The sequence below is a fragment of the Cyprinus carpio genome, chromosome B19 (assembly GCF_018340385.1).
Source record: "Cyprinus carpio isolate SPL01 chromosome B19, ASM1834038v1, whole genome shotgun sequence".
Lineage (NCBI taxonomy): Eukaryota > Metazoa > Chordata > Actinopteri > Cypriniformes > Cyprinidae > Cyprinus > Cyprinus carpio.
The window spans coordinates 10,191,379-10,208,550 of NC_056615.1; the positions used below are offsets into that span (position 1 = coordinate 10,191,379).

General features: G+C 37.3%; 2 protein-coding genes across 4 annotated transcripts; both read right to left on the reverse strand.

The window, feature by feature from the left end:
• Positions 1-931: 931 nt before the first annotated feature.
• Positions 932-8,266, reverse strand: gmpr (guanosine monophosphate reductase). The gene is made up of 9 exons (XM_042744757.1): positions 7,950-8,266; positions 4,179-4,298; positions 3,853-3,936; positions 3,100-3,273; positions 2,908-2,989; positions 2,696-2,802; positions 1,676-1,718; positions 1,389-1,548; positions 932-1,264 (listed from the first exon to the last, which is right to left on the reverse strand). The coding sequence occupies exons 1-9, from the start codon at positions 8,034-8,036 to the stop codon at positions 1,084-1,086; spliced, it is 1,038 nt and encodes a 345-aa protein (XP_042600691.1). The 5' UTR covers positions 8,037-8,266; the 3' UTR covers positions 932-1,083.
• An 863-nt stretch (positions 8,267-9,129) lies between these two features.
• Positions 9,130-16,997, reverse strand: LOC109112201 (tissue alpha-L-fucosidase-like). 3 transcript variants are annotated; one of them, XM_042745658.1, is made up of 8 exons: positions 16,359-16,997; positions 12,209-12,343; positions 11,652-11,789; positions 11,389-11,494; positions 11,098-11,298; positions 10,784-10,974; positions 10,102-10,201; positions 9,130-10,014 (listed from the first exon to the last, which is right to left on the reverse strand). In XM_042745658.1, exons 1-8 carry the CDS (start codon positions 16,709-16,711, stop codon positions 9,883-9,885), a joined length of 1,356 nt encoding a protein of 451 aa, XP_042601592.1. In that variant the 5' UTR covers positions 16,712-16,997; the 3' UTR covers positions 9,130-9,882. The 3 variants fall into 3 exon arrangements, with proteins under 3 accessions (XP_042601592.1, XP_042601591.1, XP_042601590.1); XM_042745657.1 differs by lacking the exon at positions 16,359-16,997 and adding an exon at positions 12,417-12,926; XM_042745656.1 differs by lacking the exons at positions 9,130-10,014; positions 10,102-10,201; positions 10,784-10,974; ... (2 more) ...; positions 11,652-11,789; positions 12,209-12,343 and adding exons at positions 13,905-14,157; positions 14,268-14,367; positions 14,666-14,856; ... (2 more) ...; positions 15,562-15,699; positions 16,151-16,285 and having other exon boundaries at positions 16,359-16,938.
• Between the last annotated feature and the right edge of the window lie 175 nt (positions 16,998-17,172).

Consider the following 17,172-nt stretch of genomic DNA (forward strand, 5'->3'; position numbering starts at 1 on the left):
CTCTCATTTCATAAAAACTCAGTTGGCGCCATCTTGCTTTTCAGTTATCAATTGTAGTAAAAATTACCTGAGAGTACTTACTGTAGTGTATAGGCTGATTGTTTTGTATGTTTTAATGGACTGTTTTTTTTTTAAGCATAATAATAGAATTTCATATAGTCAGTCAATCTTCCAAAATAAAATATTTGATCACATAATTGACAAAAAAAAAAAAGCTTTTTAAGACATAAAACAACCACATTTTCAGTCAGATGTTTATTCCTTAATATGTAATGTTTTACTCGTAATACATTTAATAATATATTTTCTACCTCATCTAAACTGCACAAGGGATGTTGAAGAAATGAGGTGCAGCCGTTTTCACATTCCTATGGTCTGATATGACATCCCACCACACCCTCTGTACAATCACAAAGGAAGTAGGCCAGCAGAAATAGTTCGCAAAAGTACACAATGCACCACTCGCTTCTCAAATCAACTCACAGTTACGACACACAGGGACCAGATCTTAATGTAGCAGAGAATTTTCGCTGCTGGTGTTTAAATTCTCCACTAACATGCATTACTTTCTCTCAAATTCTCAAACCGTCATGCTGATTGTTACACTCTAGAGAGAGAATGGGTTGCATAGTTACAAAGAATGACTAAATTTGCCCCAGTATTGTCTCATTTTCTTATTCACCCTCTGTCTTGTACAGATGCAGACACATTGCATACTTAAGAGTACTTGAAATGAACAAAACTGAGCCATGCTTCAACATAATTGGTTTTCCAAGGAAATGCACTGGTGTACTGCAAAGTTCCTGAGTGAAACAGTATACAGGAGTCTGTCTGTATGAGTGTAATAGTGTTTGGAGTGAGTTACATAATGAATCAGATACTGTAGATTTGTGAATCTAAAGAGCACACAAAACTGCAAGACAGAGGGAAATATGTTTATGAACATCTTTAATTTTTCGTTTATATCTCTGGACTGCCATTTAAAGGGACAGTGCGTCCAAATTCACAGAATTATTTTCAGTTCAACTCTTACTTAACTTGTGAATCTGTAATTGTGAGCGTACATGTTTTTAGCGTGCATGACTAGGTGAACATTTGGCTAGACTGCTGTGTGACTCTGATGAAGGTCGTCCTGCGGCTCAGTTCTTTGAGTTTGGCAGCTCCTACATATGTGCAGGTGGACCGCAGGCCACCCAAGATGTCCCTGATGGTGTTTTCCACATCACCTTTGTAGGGCACCTGGACCGTCCTGCCCTCTGATGCCCTGAAATCACATAAACAGATGTACTCTACATAAGATGGTTTACAAAATCACAGTTTTTTCTCTAGTAAATAAACCCCAAAATAAATAGCCATAAATATGCCATATACTGTATAAACATCCTCACCTGTACTCTGCTACCCCTCCAACATACTTCTTCATGGCGATGTCTGAACTCATCCCGTAAAACAGCTTGAATTTCTTGCCGTCTTTTTCAATGATTTCACCAGCACACTGATCATGCCCCGCTAACATTCCTCCCAGCATGACAAAGTCTGCCCCAGCGCCTAATTTAACATTTATTATTAGATACAATAATGCTTTTATTATTTGGACAGCAATATTATCTGAATTACATTATAATAATTATAAATTATAATATCTATTAATAATAATAATAACATCTGAATTCACCAAAAGCTTTAGCAACATCCCCAGGACAACTGCAGCCTCCGTCCTAGAAGAAGAAGAAGGGAAAAAAAGCTTTACTACAAACTCTTATAGCTATATAAACTAATATAAAATGCAGCACAGCTGCAAAGTACTCCTATAGCTCAGTTGGTAAAGTATGGATGCAATGTAAGTTGCTTTTGGGTTTAAAAAAAATGGTAAACTTAAAAAAAAAGAATTGGTTCAGTTTTAAATAAATTCACTATCTCCAGAAAGTTTCTTCAAGACTGCTACCAGAACTGACAAACTTGGGAATGACAAACAAGCTCAGGTGTCTCATTAAAGAAACACACTACATTAAGAGTGTTTTGTTTTTAAATAAATTAAGGAATGACATTTTTGTAAGGCAAAACCCAAAAACAACTCGGCATTTTAGCACTTCTGGTTCAGTTCATTCTAAAATAATTTTTTTTAACAAGTTTTTGGCTTATTTTTTTTTTATCACCTTTAAAAGTTCCTTGAAAGAGATGGTTGCTAATAAGTAGCTAAATGGGACTACAAAGGTTGTCTGGGACATTAAACATTATCACACAGAACATGAAAACTTAACTCGCTAGTCAGCTTTTACAGCCTTCTTGTGTTTAGAATTGCACTCTTGCAAAATATTCTCAAAACTTGATAAACTCAATAAAAACTCTAACTTGATTTTACATAGCTTGTTTTCCGCAAAAATTCCAAAGCCAATGGAAATTCCTATTGGTTTTTGTAGAGGGAACCTCCAGGTTGGTCTACAAAAATACATCATCACTGCAACATTCTATTCTAAAAAATATATATATATATAAAATAAAAAAAGTGCACCAATTGGTTTGGTGTTAATGAAGCCTTATAGTCTTTCTGAAGGGGCACATAAACCTGAAAAGTAAGGGAATCACTGGAATTGAATTGAGGATGCTGACCTCTTGTGGTAATGTGATGTCATTGGTTTGTGGGTTTCCTGTCAGTCTAAACATTGTACTACAGCATGCTAACAATGATACTTACAGAGATGATGTGTCCTTTCAGTCCATGGGCCGAGTCGGCACACTCGATAACAGCGCTCAGCTGAGGATAACCCACACCAGTCTTAATGCGTGTGGTGCACACAGAACCTGAAGATCACAGTGTTTTCAAACATCATAAACAAGCTCCAGATTTAGCAATATAGATGTATTTAATGCATATGCGTGACAGTGTAGGCAAATCTTATCTGATACCTGGCCCAATGCCCACTTTAATAATATCAGCTCCAGACAGAATGAGTTCCTCCACCATCTCCCCTGTCACCACATTTCCCGCCTAAATGACCAAGATTGTGTTATATATGGCATTTGTAGGTCACACAAAATAAATATTTTCTCATTATATCAAAATCGCATTTTTACGTTTTGTTTGGGCAAAAATCTCACCATGATGGTGTGCTTTGGAAACCTTTCCCGAACTATTTTTACAAACTCCACAAAGTGTTCAGAGTAGCCATTGGCCACGTCCAGGCAGATGTACTGGATGAGAGGAATGGCCTCCAGAATGCTGCACAGTTTCTCCAGATCCGCCGCTCCACTGCCCGAGCTGGCCGCCACATGCTATGGATGAGAGGAAAGATGCTTTAGGCTTCAGTGATTCAAATTAGCTGTCTATAAAGCTTTTGTATGATTTAAATTACTCCAGTTGCATTACATAATTTGCTATCATTCTGTTCTGATTAAAAAAAAGGCATTTAAAATGGCAAAATCAAGTGGTGTGTTTGTATTAAATGTATGTTAATCATTGTGCTCTTGATAATGGTGGCAGACTGTCCTGAAAGAGAACATGTCACATGGACTATTTTAACAATGTCCTTACTACTTTTCTAGGCCTTGAACGTGAGGGTCAGAAAGCAATCGGATTTCATGAAAAATATCTTAATTTGTGTTCCTAAGATGAACAAATGTCTTAAGGGTTTTAGGACGACATGAGGGTGAGTAATTAATGACAGAATTTTAATTTTGGGGTGAACTATCCCTTTAATGTGATTGCTTTGGCATTGCTAGGCAGTTGCTAGAGTGGCTAGTTCTATGTGGTTTATAATATGTTGTTGCTATGTGGCTTTTTGATGGACTGTACCACTTAATTAAACAGCTTTTGATTAAGAAAGGCCAAAAAAGCCATTTTTGGCCATTCACCTCAAGGCACTCTGGATGACTGGCTGCAAAACTCTTCCACTCCTCCAGGGAGTAGTGCTTCTGGATGGCTGTGAAGAGAGTGTGCTGAAAGACAGAGCAGAGAGACGTCTGAGAGGACAGCGAGTGTCTGGCACTGAGACAGACAGAAATATAAGAGCCTCTTGATCCCAGTGCATGGAAACAGGACACAGCTAATTATGTTTCAGTGAGATCTTGATAATCTTAGAGATAAAACATAGTAAAACAAGACTTTCCCTGGGTTATATCGCAAAGATACAGGTGCTGTGTTTCATCAGTTACTGTGCTTTGTTTAAAGAAGCACTCACCTTGCTGAGCACCTGTGCCATCTCAAAAGTGCCGGTGGTGTCCATGTTAGCAGCGATGATCGGGATGCCATTGTACGTCTGCTTTGAGTTCCGGAATGTGAAGGTCCTCTGCAGGTCAACCTTCAAGAATGAAACAAGTGAAGGAAATTACTTTCCAAACATACAACAGTACAGTACATGACAGTCTGAAAAGCCTCATTTTAATGGATAGGCTCATAATCAACCCAAACATCCTGTCTTCCTGTCCCATTCTCCTGTCCCTAAAACCCATCCAAACTGCACTCAAATATATTACCACTAAAATTCTAATATGTTTAGACCCATTAAGCTGACACACATCCACTGTAACAACTGAACGGGAGTCATTCTCCATGTCTAGCAGATGTTAAATGCAATTTTCCTAGCCTATAACAATTCTTTTTATGTTTAAGCAACTGATATAACAAATCAACCAATATGTAGAAGATATTAATTTTTTTAACAATTATTATATGCTATAATATATATATATAATTTTTTTTTTCTGAATCATCCAAAAATCATTCAAAATCTTGAATAACTACAAGAATGTGTCTGTGAAGTTTCAGCTCAAAATCATTCATTATTCCATGCTGTAAAAATACCTTTTTGCTTTTTATGTATGTTTCTTTAAAGGCAAATGAACTGCTGTTTCCCGCCCCCTTTCTAAAAGGGGCTGTGCCATAGATATCAATTCTTAAAAATCTGAATATAACAGCTTGTAAACAGTGTCACCTCATGTCACATTTACTTCAGGAAAAACATATTCTGTGACCAAATACTCGTCAGTCAGCTAGAAAATTAAACTCTAGAGAGGAGCATTTTGTTATTTAATGCACCATATCACATATTTATTATACTTTTTACTGTTCTTCGAAGTTTAATTTATGTTTGAATAAATCCATTAAATTTTTATGACAGCCACCATTTAAATGTTTATATTTCAAAAAAAGGATTGGAATAGAAATATAATTATGTAATTGTAACTTAATATATCCAAAATAATCGAATCGAATCAAATCAGAAATCAAATGAATTGCAAGCTTGTGAATCAGTATCAAATCGAATCAGGAAAGTTGTGTCAAAACCCAGCCCTAATATTTAGATGCCACATTTGACAGCTCCAGACATGTCAGTGCATCCTGCAATGTTCTATGTGTTTTCATTCACAGTAAAAATCACAGTAAAAACTTTCACATGTTAGTATGTGTTCGTTTTTGATAATAAGGCAACAAAAACACCTGTTTATTGTTTTTGATTATCATCTCTATTGAGCTCATGTTACGTTGCAGTTTATTCTTTTTATGTGCTTAAAAAACCTTGTCTGTTTAAACTTATATCCATTTTTTGAGCACACACACACATGCGCATGTGCAGAAAGATTGCTCTTTGACGTCAACTGTCTAATAGGTCAAGGTCAAGTTTATTTATAAAGCACCTTAAAAGCAACAAGTGCTGACCAAGGTGCTGCACAGCCAAAACACCAGAAATATCAACCAACAAAAAGCATTAAGACATATATAAAACTTAAAATCATCAAGTACTACCCTACAATACATAATACAAACATCACCAAAGAATCGAAAGCATAACAGAAACAAAAAAAAAAGGTGTTTTAAAGTTAAGCAAAAGCCTGAGAGAAAAAAAAAATTATATAATAAAAGTACAAAGTTTAAAATTAGTATAATAACACACACAAGGTTATGTCAAATCCCAAAGTTCACAATAACATAATCGGTTATGTCTGTAAACGTAAACAGCTGCATGTGTATCAGTACAGTATATATTAGATCTGTGAAACGGTGTCTTCTTGGACATGGTGACAACACACTAAAAACAGAACTCAACCAGGCCCTGCCCTCTATTATTTATTTGCTTATGCCTTGGGTGGTAATTATTTAAATTAGGAATATCGTGACATGTACGTTCCTGGAGGAAAAGGCTTTGAAGGAGGAGTTCAGAAACAGTGGTTTCTGATATGAACAACTCCCTTTGGAGTGAACTTTGCAGGTCTTTCAAAAAACAAAAACAACAATATTAAAAAAAAAAAGATTAAATTGTAACAAAAAAAAAAAAGTGGAGTACTGACTTAATCTGGTCGTGCCAATAACTTTTTTTTAAGTTTTGGAACAGTAACATTTATTTGCTTGCCTACTTAAATCGAATGTAATCTATATATTTTTTAGCCAGAATATTAGATCGACAGTTATAATATTACAAAAGATGCCTGTTTCAAATAAATGCTGTTCATTTGAGCTTTCTGTTCATAAAAGAATAATTTTAAAAATGTATCACTGTTTTTACAAAAAATATTAAGCGGCTCAACTGGATTCAACATTAACAACAAATGGAAGACTGGAGTAATTGGTGCTGAAAATTCAGCTTCGCCATCGCAAGAATAAATTACATGTTTCAAAATATATTAAAATATCTATTTTCTATTTTAAAATATGACATTTCAAAATATTACTGTTTTTACTGTATTTTGAGCAAATAAATGCAGGCTTTGTGCATTTATTTCAAAAACATGTTAGTGTATATAATGTACTGTATATGTAATCAGAATATGGCCAAATGCTGATTATCATCATCCACAGCTGAGACATTATGATAGACTTAAGTGAATTTGTGCTGAATCATTTATAAGTTTGTCTGAGAGAAGAAAAAAAAAACTGTTGCAACCTGATATGCACAGACTCTCTCAGGTTCTCCGAATCAGTTCTCAGTCATTTCCAGTTCCAGTAACTGCTGCAGTCACATCAGTCACACTACACTGCCCTATGAATAAACGTCCTATTTTACTGCTGTTGTGCCGCAGGGAACAAATTCACTGTTTTCCCATTTAAAGAGACATATAACATATATTGTAGTCATAAAATTTGGATCCTCTTGCTTATTATTTGTGTTTGAGGCTAGGTCAGTGATTGATTACTGCAGGTTATACAGTAAAGAGGCCCTCAGCTGCTGTTCTATTTCAATGAGCCTGTATATCATCACAGCCACCATTACGGCCATTATAGTGACAGCCATCTGCAGTGAGATCTGACCAGCACTTTACGTCATCCTGCAGTGAAAATGCAGTGGAAACCTCTTCTGAATTCATCAGAAGAAACCAATAGACAAAAATGAACAGAATATAAATGGAAAACACATGGATTCGGCTATAAGACTGGAAACTTAACCCGGAAAAATACGATAATTACAGACATACAAACCTTATCACAGTTCAGCGAAGGTGTTTATCAGCCAGATTTCTGGAAGAGGGCGTTCCATATATACAGATGATCATGTAAGTGTATGTTTTGGTCCCATTATGAGTTGTGGGTGGGCAAAGTGTGACCAAGAGCAACATCACAGTGGAATCTGCTTCTATTGACATCTAGGCACGCGTCAGGCCTATTTTTAAACATGTTTTCAAAGCACAACCTCTCATGTTGCTTTTCCTTAGCCTGGTCAGTCGACCCTGAAAACTTGTTTCAAATCACATCAACACCAGAAAATAATAAGAAGCCAACACATACTGGCATCTGTTGATCAAGCTTGATAACCCCTCCCTGGTTGAAGCTTAGACACAAGCTCCATAAATCCAGCTGTCAGACGGACTTCATCAAGGTCACCCTGATTTTCACTTTCATTGTTTGCCACACACACAGCTCCCTTGGTACTCATTTTAAATGAATTATTCAGGTACAACAAGACAAGGCCAGTGGCACAGATTCCTTTTAACACAGACTGCAAGCAAGATGTTCTTACCTCAGACCTGCTCTTCAGACTGCTCCTCTTTGGTCTGAAAAGGACATCTTTGAAGTCCAGTTTGAGGTCAGCATCTACCCGGGGCATAGTGACGGGCCTGAGAGCGGATGAGAATCTCCTGAGCTGGGCTGGTCCAGAGCTCCAGGCACCAAACCCGAACCGGCAGAAGAGCAGCGTATTTATAGTGTAGAAAGGGCCGTCACTGCCCAGGCCCCCATGGCTTTATTTGGCAAGGCCTGGACGCTCTCTCCTTCCCTCTCTCTTTCTCTCTCCTCTCTCTACTCCCCCCTCCGTCTGCATTCAGTCTGGAGTGGCAGCAGCAGCAGTAGCAGTGGTAAAAGTGTTTCCTGTGTGGCTGTCTGACACATATAAACACACACACACACACACACACAAGCGCAGACTGCAGCTCAGCTCAGCACTGCAGTATGTGCACAGAGCTCCTACTGTCCAGCTGGGGTATTGCTCCTCTGAATCAATGAGTGAGCTCATGGGAAATGAGAGAGATGAAGATACAGTGTCTTACTTACCCTTCCCTTTTTAATGTTGTCTAATACAGAAATCATGGGTTTGAAAAAATATAATGATTGCTGCTATAATCCACAGGGGACACTTAAAGATAATTATATATAATGTATTCAATGGCACATCCCTGTATGGAGAATTTACCTATGTGTTCATGTCAAAAAAAAAAAAATAATAATCCATCTACAGCTTTATTATGCACAATGCATATTGCTGACTAATGTTTTTTTTTTTTTTTAGTAGTATACATATTTAATGTAATTACTCAGTACCTATTGTTTATATTCATTAACTTGGAAGTTTCACGGTCAACAAGGTGAATTGACATTTTATTCTACTATATATTGTATGTGCATTTGGCTAATCCTGTCAATTTAATATTATATAATATATATATATATATATATATATATATATATATATATATATATATATATATATATATTCATGAAAAATTATATATGACTAAGTTTGTGACTTATAAGTGCAATTTATATAATAAATATAATACAATAAAAATAACACAAGTTTGCTTTAGAAAAACTTTACATTGAAATTACACTTCAAATTAATCCAAGGTTATTCCAAGGTATCAAACATGCAATGCTTGAAATAAAGTAATGTAAAGCCCCAAATTAACAAGCTGAAACTGACATTTGCTTCTGATGTGCCATTCAGTTGGTCGTTTTTATTAAGCAATTGAATTCTAAACAATACAATTTTTTTACACAATTTATTTCTTTTTTTTTTAAACAAGTGCAATACAAAATTCAGGCATGTAATAAGTGAAGGACAAAAAAAAAATCAAGGAAACATTAATGTATTAATGTATTTCTAATGCAAAAATAACATTGAATTGCAAAATTTGAAAACCTGAGTATTTAATAATAAAAACACTTACAGATCAACATTAAAATTAGAATGATAATATATGTCTGTTTTGATTTCAGTTCCCATTAAAGATTTGGGAAGATGGTTGTCACATGGAGTTTAAGTGAAGTATTTACTATAAAATGAGCCGATTACTCACCATTGGCAATTTTTATTAGTAACGGTTTCAAGAGAGTGTCTGCCCATTTGGTCCTGCTAGATAATGGTTAACAAATTTGGCTTGTTGTACTCGAACACCCCTCTATGTATGTATGCTGTGAAGGAGAAAAAGAACAATGAAAGAAAAGAAATTGAGGAGAAGGGGAGGCGGAGGGATGCCAGAAGGATTGCGACTGCTGCTTATTTACGCTCGCAGCAATGATTGACAGGACTTAAAGATTAGGCGGGAGGAACCTACGTTTGGAACTTTATTTAAGGTCATTCAAATGTGTCATAATTTTCAAGTAGAAAAATATGTGGGGGGGGGAATCACATCCCTGAGAATCTCATTGAAATCCACAAAATGGTGTTAAAGGCTTTAGGCCACCTCATCCAGCTTGAGGGTCCAGGCGTCAGCGGGTGTGAAAGGCAGATCAGGCAGCAGAACAATCAGTCCTGATGTCTGCAGAGGAGCCCATTTTAGAGGCTCAGGGTTCCCCAGTAAAGTCACCTGAACAGAGATGCAACAGACATTTCATTAATATCTTACCAAAAAAGAAAATTTTATTTCTTAATACTGATTAATTTAAATATTTACCACTGTGTTGTAGGAGGTTTTAGGCGTTAAAAGCTTAAAGGAGTTCTGCATGGGATTGGAGGTGAAGATCGCATACACAGTGCTGCTTTTTGACGTATACCTGGAATTGAAGGAAAATTTTAAACACTAAAATTTATGAGGCATTCACAGCTTTAATATATATATATATATATATATATATATATATATATATATATATATATATATATATATATATATATATATACACACACACACACACATATATACACACAACATGCTAAGTAGAACTAAACTAAGACTGCAGAAACAAGCAGAGAATGAAGCAAAACTAGCTCACAAGAAATCAGGCTCGACAGATCGAGATAGAATCAAAACATTAATTACAATCAAATGATTATATGAACATGTCTCAGGGAAAAACTGTTTGTCCACTCTAGATTACATGAGAATAAGTACCCAGAAGTCTTAGCAGAGTTTTTGAAAGGCCCGTACAGTGAATGGTCTCTTACAATTGGTCTTAAAGTCGTTATTTCAAGCAGCGACTCATGAATCCTCAACTATAATTTTCTCATATGGCAACTGTTATACTCAATATGGTCTCTAGGTGATGCTTTTTCACTGCAACTGGGTTTTCTGAAAGTTTTTCAAAGGAACTGTAAGGCACAGACAGATAAGAGGAAGTTTAAAAACATCAACACACCAGACGGGAACGGTAGCATTCTCAGCCTGAACTCTCCAAGGCTTAGTTGCATAGATGGCTTCACCATTGACCTTCAGCCAGGCTCCAATCCCTCTGAGACGTTCCTCAAAGACAGGTGCAATCATGCCGTCTGATGTTGGCCCCACATTTAACAGGTAATTCCCTCCTAATGCCACAACCTTAACCATGTCCTGTGGTCACAATATATGACAGTCATTAGGCACCATATGAACTTTCATAAGCTTTTGTGTCAATGTTTCATTCATACATTATTTACAACACAAGATCTTTTGTCTATTAGCAACACATGTCACCTTTATAATGGATGGTAGATCCATCAGTTCGCTTAGCTTCATGCTTCGGCGATACCCCCATGATATTGTGTCCACTGACTGACATTTCTCCCACTTGTGATCGGGCAGTTCTCCAGGAGTGTACTTGTCAGCACAGTTGTAATAACCTCCATGTTTACAGTAACAGCCTAACCCCCATCTGTCATTGGTCACCACCACATCCTGTAAAGAGTGAAATGAGGCATGCATTATGATCTGAATTACAATTTGAGACAGTTTTAAAATAAGAACAACATGATGCAATGATCTCACTTTGACCGGACTGTCGTTGTAGAGCCAGGCTAGGAATCCTGTAGAGTTCCAATAAGTGTCAGGTGCTTCCCAGTCCCCATCTGACCAAATCAAGTCTGGCTTGTACCTGACCCATCAAAAACATCACCAGTTAATCTCACACCATATATGTAGACTGTAAAGGTTGATCTTTGCACAGACAAATACAACAGACAAGTCAGGCTTATATCATAAATGCTCTTCATTCTCCAGCCTGTATCATCACATGACTGATGCAAATTTACCTGTTGACCAGATCGTAGAGCTCTGGCATGGCTTTTTTTTCAACAAACTCCTGGGTCTTGAAACCAGACTGCTTGTCGCTCAGGTAGATGGGATTGAACCATTCATACAGTGAGTGGTAAAGTCCATAATGTAGTGATCTAATATAAGAAATGCAACATTTTTGTATAAAATTCAAGGAAAAAAGGTATGCAAAGCCTTACTGAGATATCCACCTTATTGAAATGTAAGAGCAGTCATGGCCTTTTTTTTTATTTGAATGTGCAGGACTTTCTCTGTTATGTTGTAAATATTAGCTTGTTTAACATTTTTTTTTTTTATGATTCTTTCATTTCTATAAAGAACAACAGTAAAGCTAAGACGAAATCTCTGTTATTGAATAGGCTAACTGATGTAATAGTTATATGATTGATGTTGCTGTAAGATGTAAGAGGTAGCCTTATGCATAGAGTATTGTGTACGTTGTTTCAATTTTCCCCGATGGAAAAAAAGGAAGTAGCTCATTTCCGGTTGAAAAAAAAATGTAGCCTTCGTTTAGTCTGTCCTACAAGCACGATACCTCTTTCTTATCGCAGCGCCCAAATCTCCAACCAGATCCCTGTGAGGTCCATTATCCACAGAATTCCAATTCCAAGAGGTCGGGGACCCCCAGTTTGTGAACCCCTCGTGGTGTTTGGATGTGAGGACCACATATCTGCGCAGAGTGACAAGCTTAAATATGAAAAACTCAGGAAGCAAAACAGCAAACCCATATTTTAAGTACCTACTTTGCTCCTGAAGCTTCGAAGATATCAGCCCACTCATCAGGATCAAAAAACTGCGCGTGGAAATCAGGTGCAAAGTCTGTGTAGCTGAATCCAGGCGGGTAGTTTTTGACCATGAACAGGATATATTCAGGTTTAAGTGCGGTCTTCCAGTACCACCAGAACCACTCGCTGCCGAACGCAGGCACTGAAAACACCCCCCAGTGCACGAAGATCCCAAACTTCACCTCGTCGTACCAATCAGGAATAGGTCTAGCGTCCAAACTGGCCCAGTCGGGCGTATATCGAATCCCGAGAGATGATGCGCATGATAGCAGACAAAGAAACAGCGATATCTGACTCCGAGTCACTTGCATGATCGATCACAAGTGAACTTCACAGAAGTGCAAGCCTGTGATCAGCAGAAGTGACTCTAAAGCGCGAATGTTAGTATGCACTGACTTAATCACTAAGCGAGATTTCTGCCGACAGAAGGTTTGTATTTCCTGGTTTATCACACGCTATCAAACATGTGACTACAACACATGACTTACCTGTAAAATCACTTGTCACAAGGTATGTGGAACCCAATAAATTCAACATTTGCACTACAATAGCACTACACTGTTGAGAAAAAAAAATCGTTTTCGATTATCGTCCGCATTGTTCACTATCTCTGTAAATGTTTTCTTTTGTAAATGAGGAAATGACTGCTTTACTTCAATATTTCAAAACAGAGCATTTTTGATTGGCTTTTCCAAAAGAGAAAATGTAATAAAAAAACAGGCATTATGACTTTTGGTTAGTTGCAAAAGTTTTGAATATAATCTAAAAAATAATGCACATCAATAGTCTTAATAAATATAACTGTAACAACAATTCAAATAAGTACTGCATTATCTCACTCCTTACAGGATGTGCTAAACTAAACTTTTGTAACCTAAAAATCAGTTCAATATTTTTAGTTTCATGATTTTTTATAACATTACACTTCTGCAACAGACAGTATTCATAACAATTATTTAATCAAGCAAATGAAATGAGACTAAATTGGTCCCTTAAATGCATTTAAGGCAGATCACTTAAAAATGAATTTTAAAAAATATCATAATCCATAATTAGCCACTGCAAATTTTTACAAAACTCAAACACAATGATTGCAGCTTTCCAAGTTATTTCCTTTTCCAGTACATTTTTACTCCACCAAATATTTAACAGTATATTCTATTTCAACAATAATATTAAGTAAAAAGTGTTTTGTAAGTGTAAAAATTGCTTTGCAACTTTCTGCTTATCATCCTGTCCAGCAGTAATAGCACTCGCTTCCGCTTCATCTCCTTCCACCATAAACACTGCCTAGTCAGTCTCGTTAATTTGTTTTAGACAAATACTTAAATGAAATTAACATCCATTGAAATGGTTTTTCAGTTTTAAGCATGGTTTCCAATGTATTTCTTAAGCATATGAAAAGCATAAAAATAAGAATCTTAAAAATCACAATTGGTTCTGATGTTTCATTCAGTTGGTCAGTTTTATTATGCAAATCAAATACAGTAAAAAAAAACTTGATTTATACAAAACTTTCTTAAAATCATTACAGTTGATTAAAATGTGCAAAATAGTGTTAAAGGCTTTAGGCCACCTCATCCAGCTTGAGGGTCCAGGCATCAGCGGGTGTGAAAGGCAGATCAGGCAGCAGCACAATCAGACCTGATGAATGCAGAGGAGCCCATTTCAAAGGCTCAGGGCTCCCCAACAAAGTCACCTGAACAGAGATGAAATGCATTTTATGATATCAATGAAGTGTATTTTTATTGCATTAAAAAAAAAAAACATTTTATTCCTAAATTTTCCGGTGGATTTATAAATATTTACCACTGTACTGTTGGAGGTTTTGGGCGCAGAAAGCGTAAAGGAGTTCTGCATGGGATTGGAGGTGAAGATCGCATACACAGTACTGCTTTTTGATGTATACCTGGAATTTAAGAAAAATTTAAAACACTAAAATTTTAGAGTGTGCTAACTAAGACCCCAGGGACAGGTAGAGAAGGAAGCAAAATTATGATTGACTTAGCTAATCCAGGCTGTTAAAAAAAAAAAAAAACAGACCTAGAAAGTACTCAAATATTTTATGCCAACCATATGACCAGTTATGTGTGTGTTCACATCTAAAGGGGGAAGTACTAAGCACCTAGTATTTCAGCTTCTGAAAGTTTTTCAAAGGAACTGTAAGGCACAGACAAATAAGAGGAAGTTTAAAAACATCAACACACCAGACGGGAACGGTAGCATTCTCAGCCTGAACTCTCCAAGGCTTAGTTGCATAGATGGCTTCACCATTGACCTTCAGCCAGGCTCCAATCCCTCTGAGACGTTCCTCAAAGACAGGTGCAATCATGCCGTCTGATGTTGGCCCCACATTTAACAGGTAATTCCCTCCTAATGCCACAACGTAAACCATGTCCTGTGGTCACAATATATGACAGTCATTAGGCACTTGCATAAGCTTTTGTGTCCATAGGTTTTATTCATATATATATTTTAACAACAAAAATCTAGTAATATCATCTAAGGCAAGATCTTTTGTCTATTAGCAACACATGTCACCTTTATAATGGATGGTAGATCCATCAGTTCGCTTAGCTTCATGTTTCGGCGATACCCCCATGATATTGTGTCCACTGACTGACATTTCTCCCACTTGTGATCTGGCAGTTTTCCAGGAGTGAACTTGTCAGCACAGTTGTAATAACCTCCATGTTTACAGTAACAGCCTAACCCCCATCTGTCATTGGTCACCACCACATCCTGTAAAGAGTGAAATGATGCAGGCATTATGATCTGAATTACAATTTGAGACAGTTTTAAAATAAGAACAACATGATGCAATGATCTCACTTTGACCGGACTGTCGTTGTAGAGCCAGGCTAGGAATCCTGTAGAGTTCCAATAAGTGTCAGGTGCTTCCCAGTCCCCATCTGACCAAATCAAGTCTGGCTTGTACCTGACCCATCAAAAACATCACCAGTAAATCTCACCACACCATATATGTAGACTGTAAAGGTTGATCTTTGCACAGACAAATACAACAGACAAGTCAGACTTATGTCATAAACAATTGCTCTTTGCTCTCCGCCCCTGTATCATCACATGACTGATGCAAATTTACCTGTTGACTAGTTCGTAGAGCTCTGGCATGGCTTTTTTTTCAACATAATCCCGGGTCTTAAAACCAGACTGCTTGTCGCTCAGGTAGATGGGATTGAACCATTCATACAGTGAGTTGTAGAGTCCATAATGCAGAGACCTGTTATAAAAAGTTAAAACTACAGCTATTATAAAGATATTAAACATTTTCACTGTCACTGCCAAAGAATGATACAGTTCACTGAACATTTTTGGATACTATTCAAGAAAAAAAAAAAAAAAAACTACTCAAGACCTCACTAATACATTAATGTAGCTTTTAGAACCAGTCTAGCACACAGTGCCAGATTTAGCTCAAGGATTTACTGACATTTGCGATGAAAAGATGTTGACAGAGTTATTTTTGCAGTTGACCTCGCATTTGTAGAATTCCTTTCAGACGCCAAATTTATGGGAGTTTTTAAATGTATCATGTTTTTTGCGGCAGGTATTTGTGCAATTAATTAACGCCAAAGGCTTACTCTTAAGCTTAGGCTACTCTTCCTGTTTTTAGCAGACCTGCATGTCAGGCAGACCTGCATATCAGTACTAGTAGTAAATGTGGCCAATACCTCTTTCTTATCGCAGCGCCCAAATCTGCAACCAGATCCCTGTGAGGTCCATTATCAACAGAATTCCAATTCCAGGAGTACGGGGACCCCCAGTTTGTGAACCCCTCGTGGTGTTTGTTTGTGAGGACCACATATCTGCGCAGAATGAGAAGCAAAAGCATAAATATATAAAACAAAAGAACCATCACCGCAACCCATATATACATACTTTGCTCCTGAAGCTTCGAAGATATCAGCCATCTCGTCAGGATCAAAAAACTGCGCGTGGAATTCAGGTGCGAAGTCTGTGTAGCTGAATCCAGGCGGGTAGTTTTTGGTCATGAACTGGATATAGTTGGGGTTTTGTGCTCCCTTCCAGTACCACCAGAACCACTCGCTGCCGAACGCAGGCACTGAAAACACCCCCCAGTGCACGAAGATCCCAAACTTCACCTCATCGTACCATTCAGGAATAGGTCTAGCGTCCAAACTGGCCCAGTCGGGCGTATATCGAGTCCCGAGAGATGATGCGCATGATAGCAGACAAAGAAACAGCGATATCTGACCCCGAGTCACTTGCATGATCGATCACAAGTGAACTTTACAGACATGCGCGTGTCCACTGTGATCAGTAAACGTGAATCTAAAACACTAATGTCAGTATGAACCGACTTCCCCACTATATATTTATTTCTACCGGCGAAAGAAGAACCTGAACAACCTGTTTGTAGTTCCTGGTTTATCATATGACATGAACCATGTGACTACAACACATGACAGAGGCTAAACAAAACATGTGCATAACAACTCACCACAAAGGACAGGAACAGTACTTCAAGAGTTTATCAAAACAATGCCTTGAATAGGACTAACGTTAACTTACTCCTCGTCTTCTTGTATGTTTTGATTCGCTGAAAAGAACCAGCTCATTAGAGTAATTTGCTCGGGAATCGAACGCTGGTCAAAGGGTTTCGGTTCTCGTCCTTTTGTAAACACGAGAAATGCAATTTAATAAATGAAGTTTAACTTATTATAACATTTTT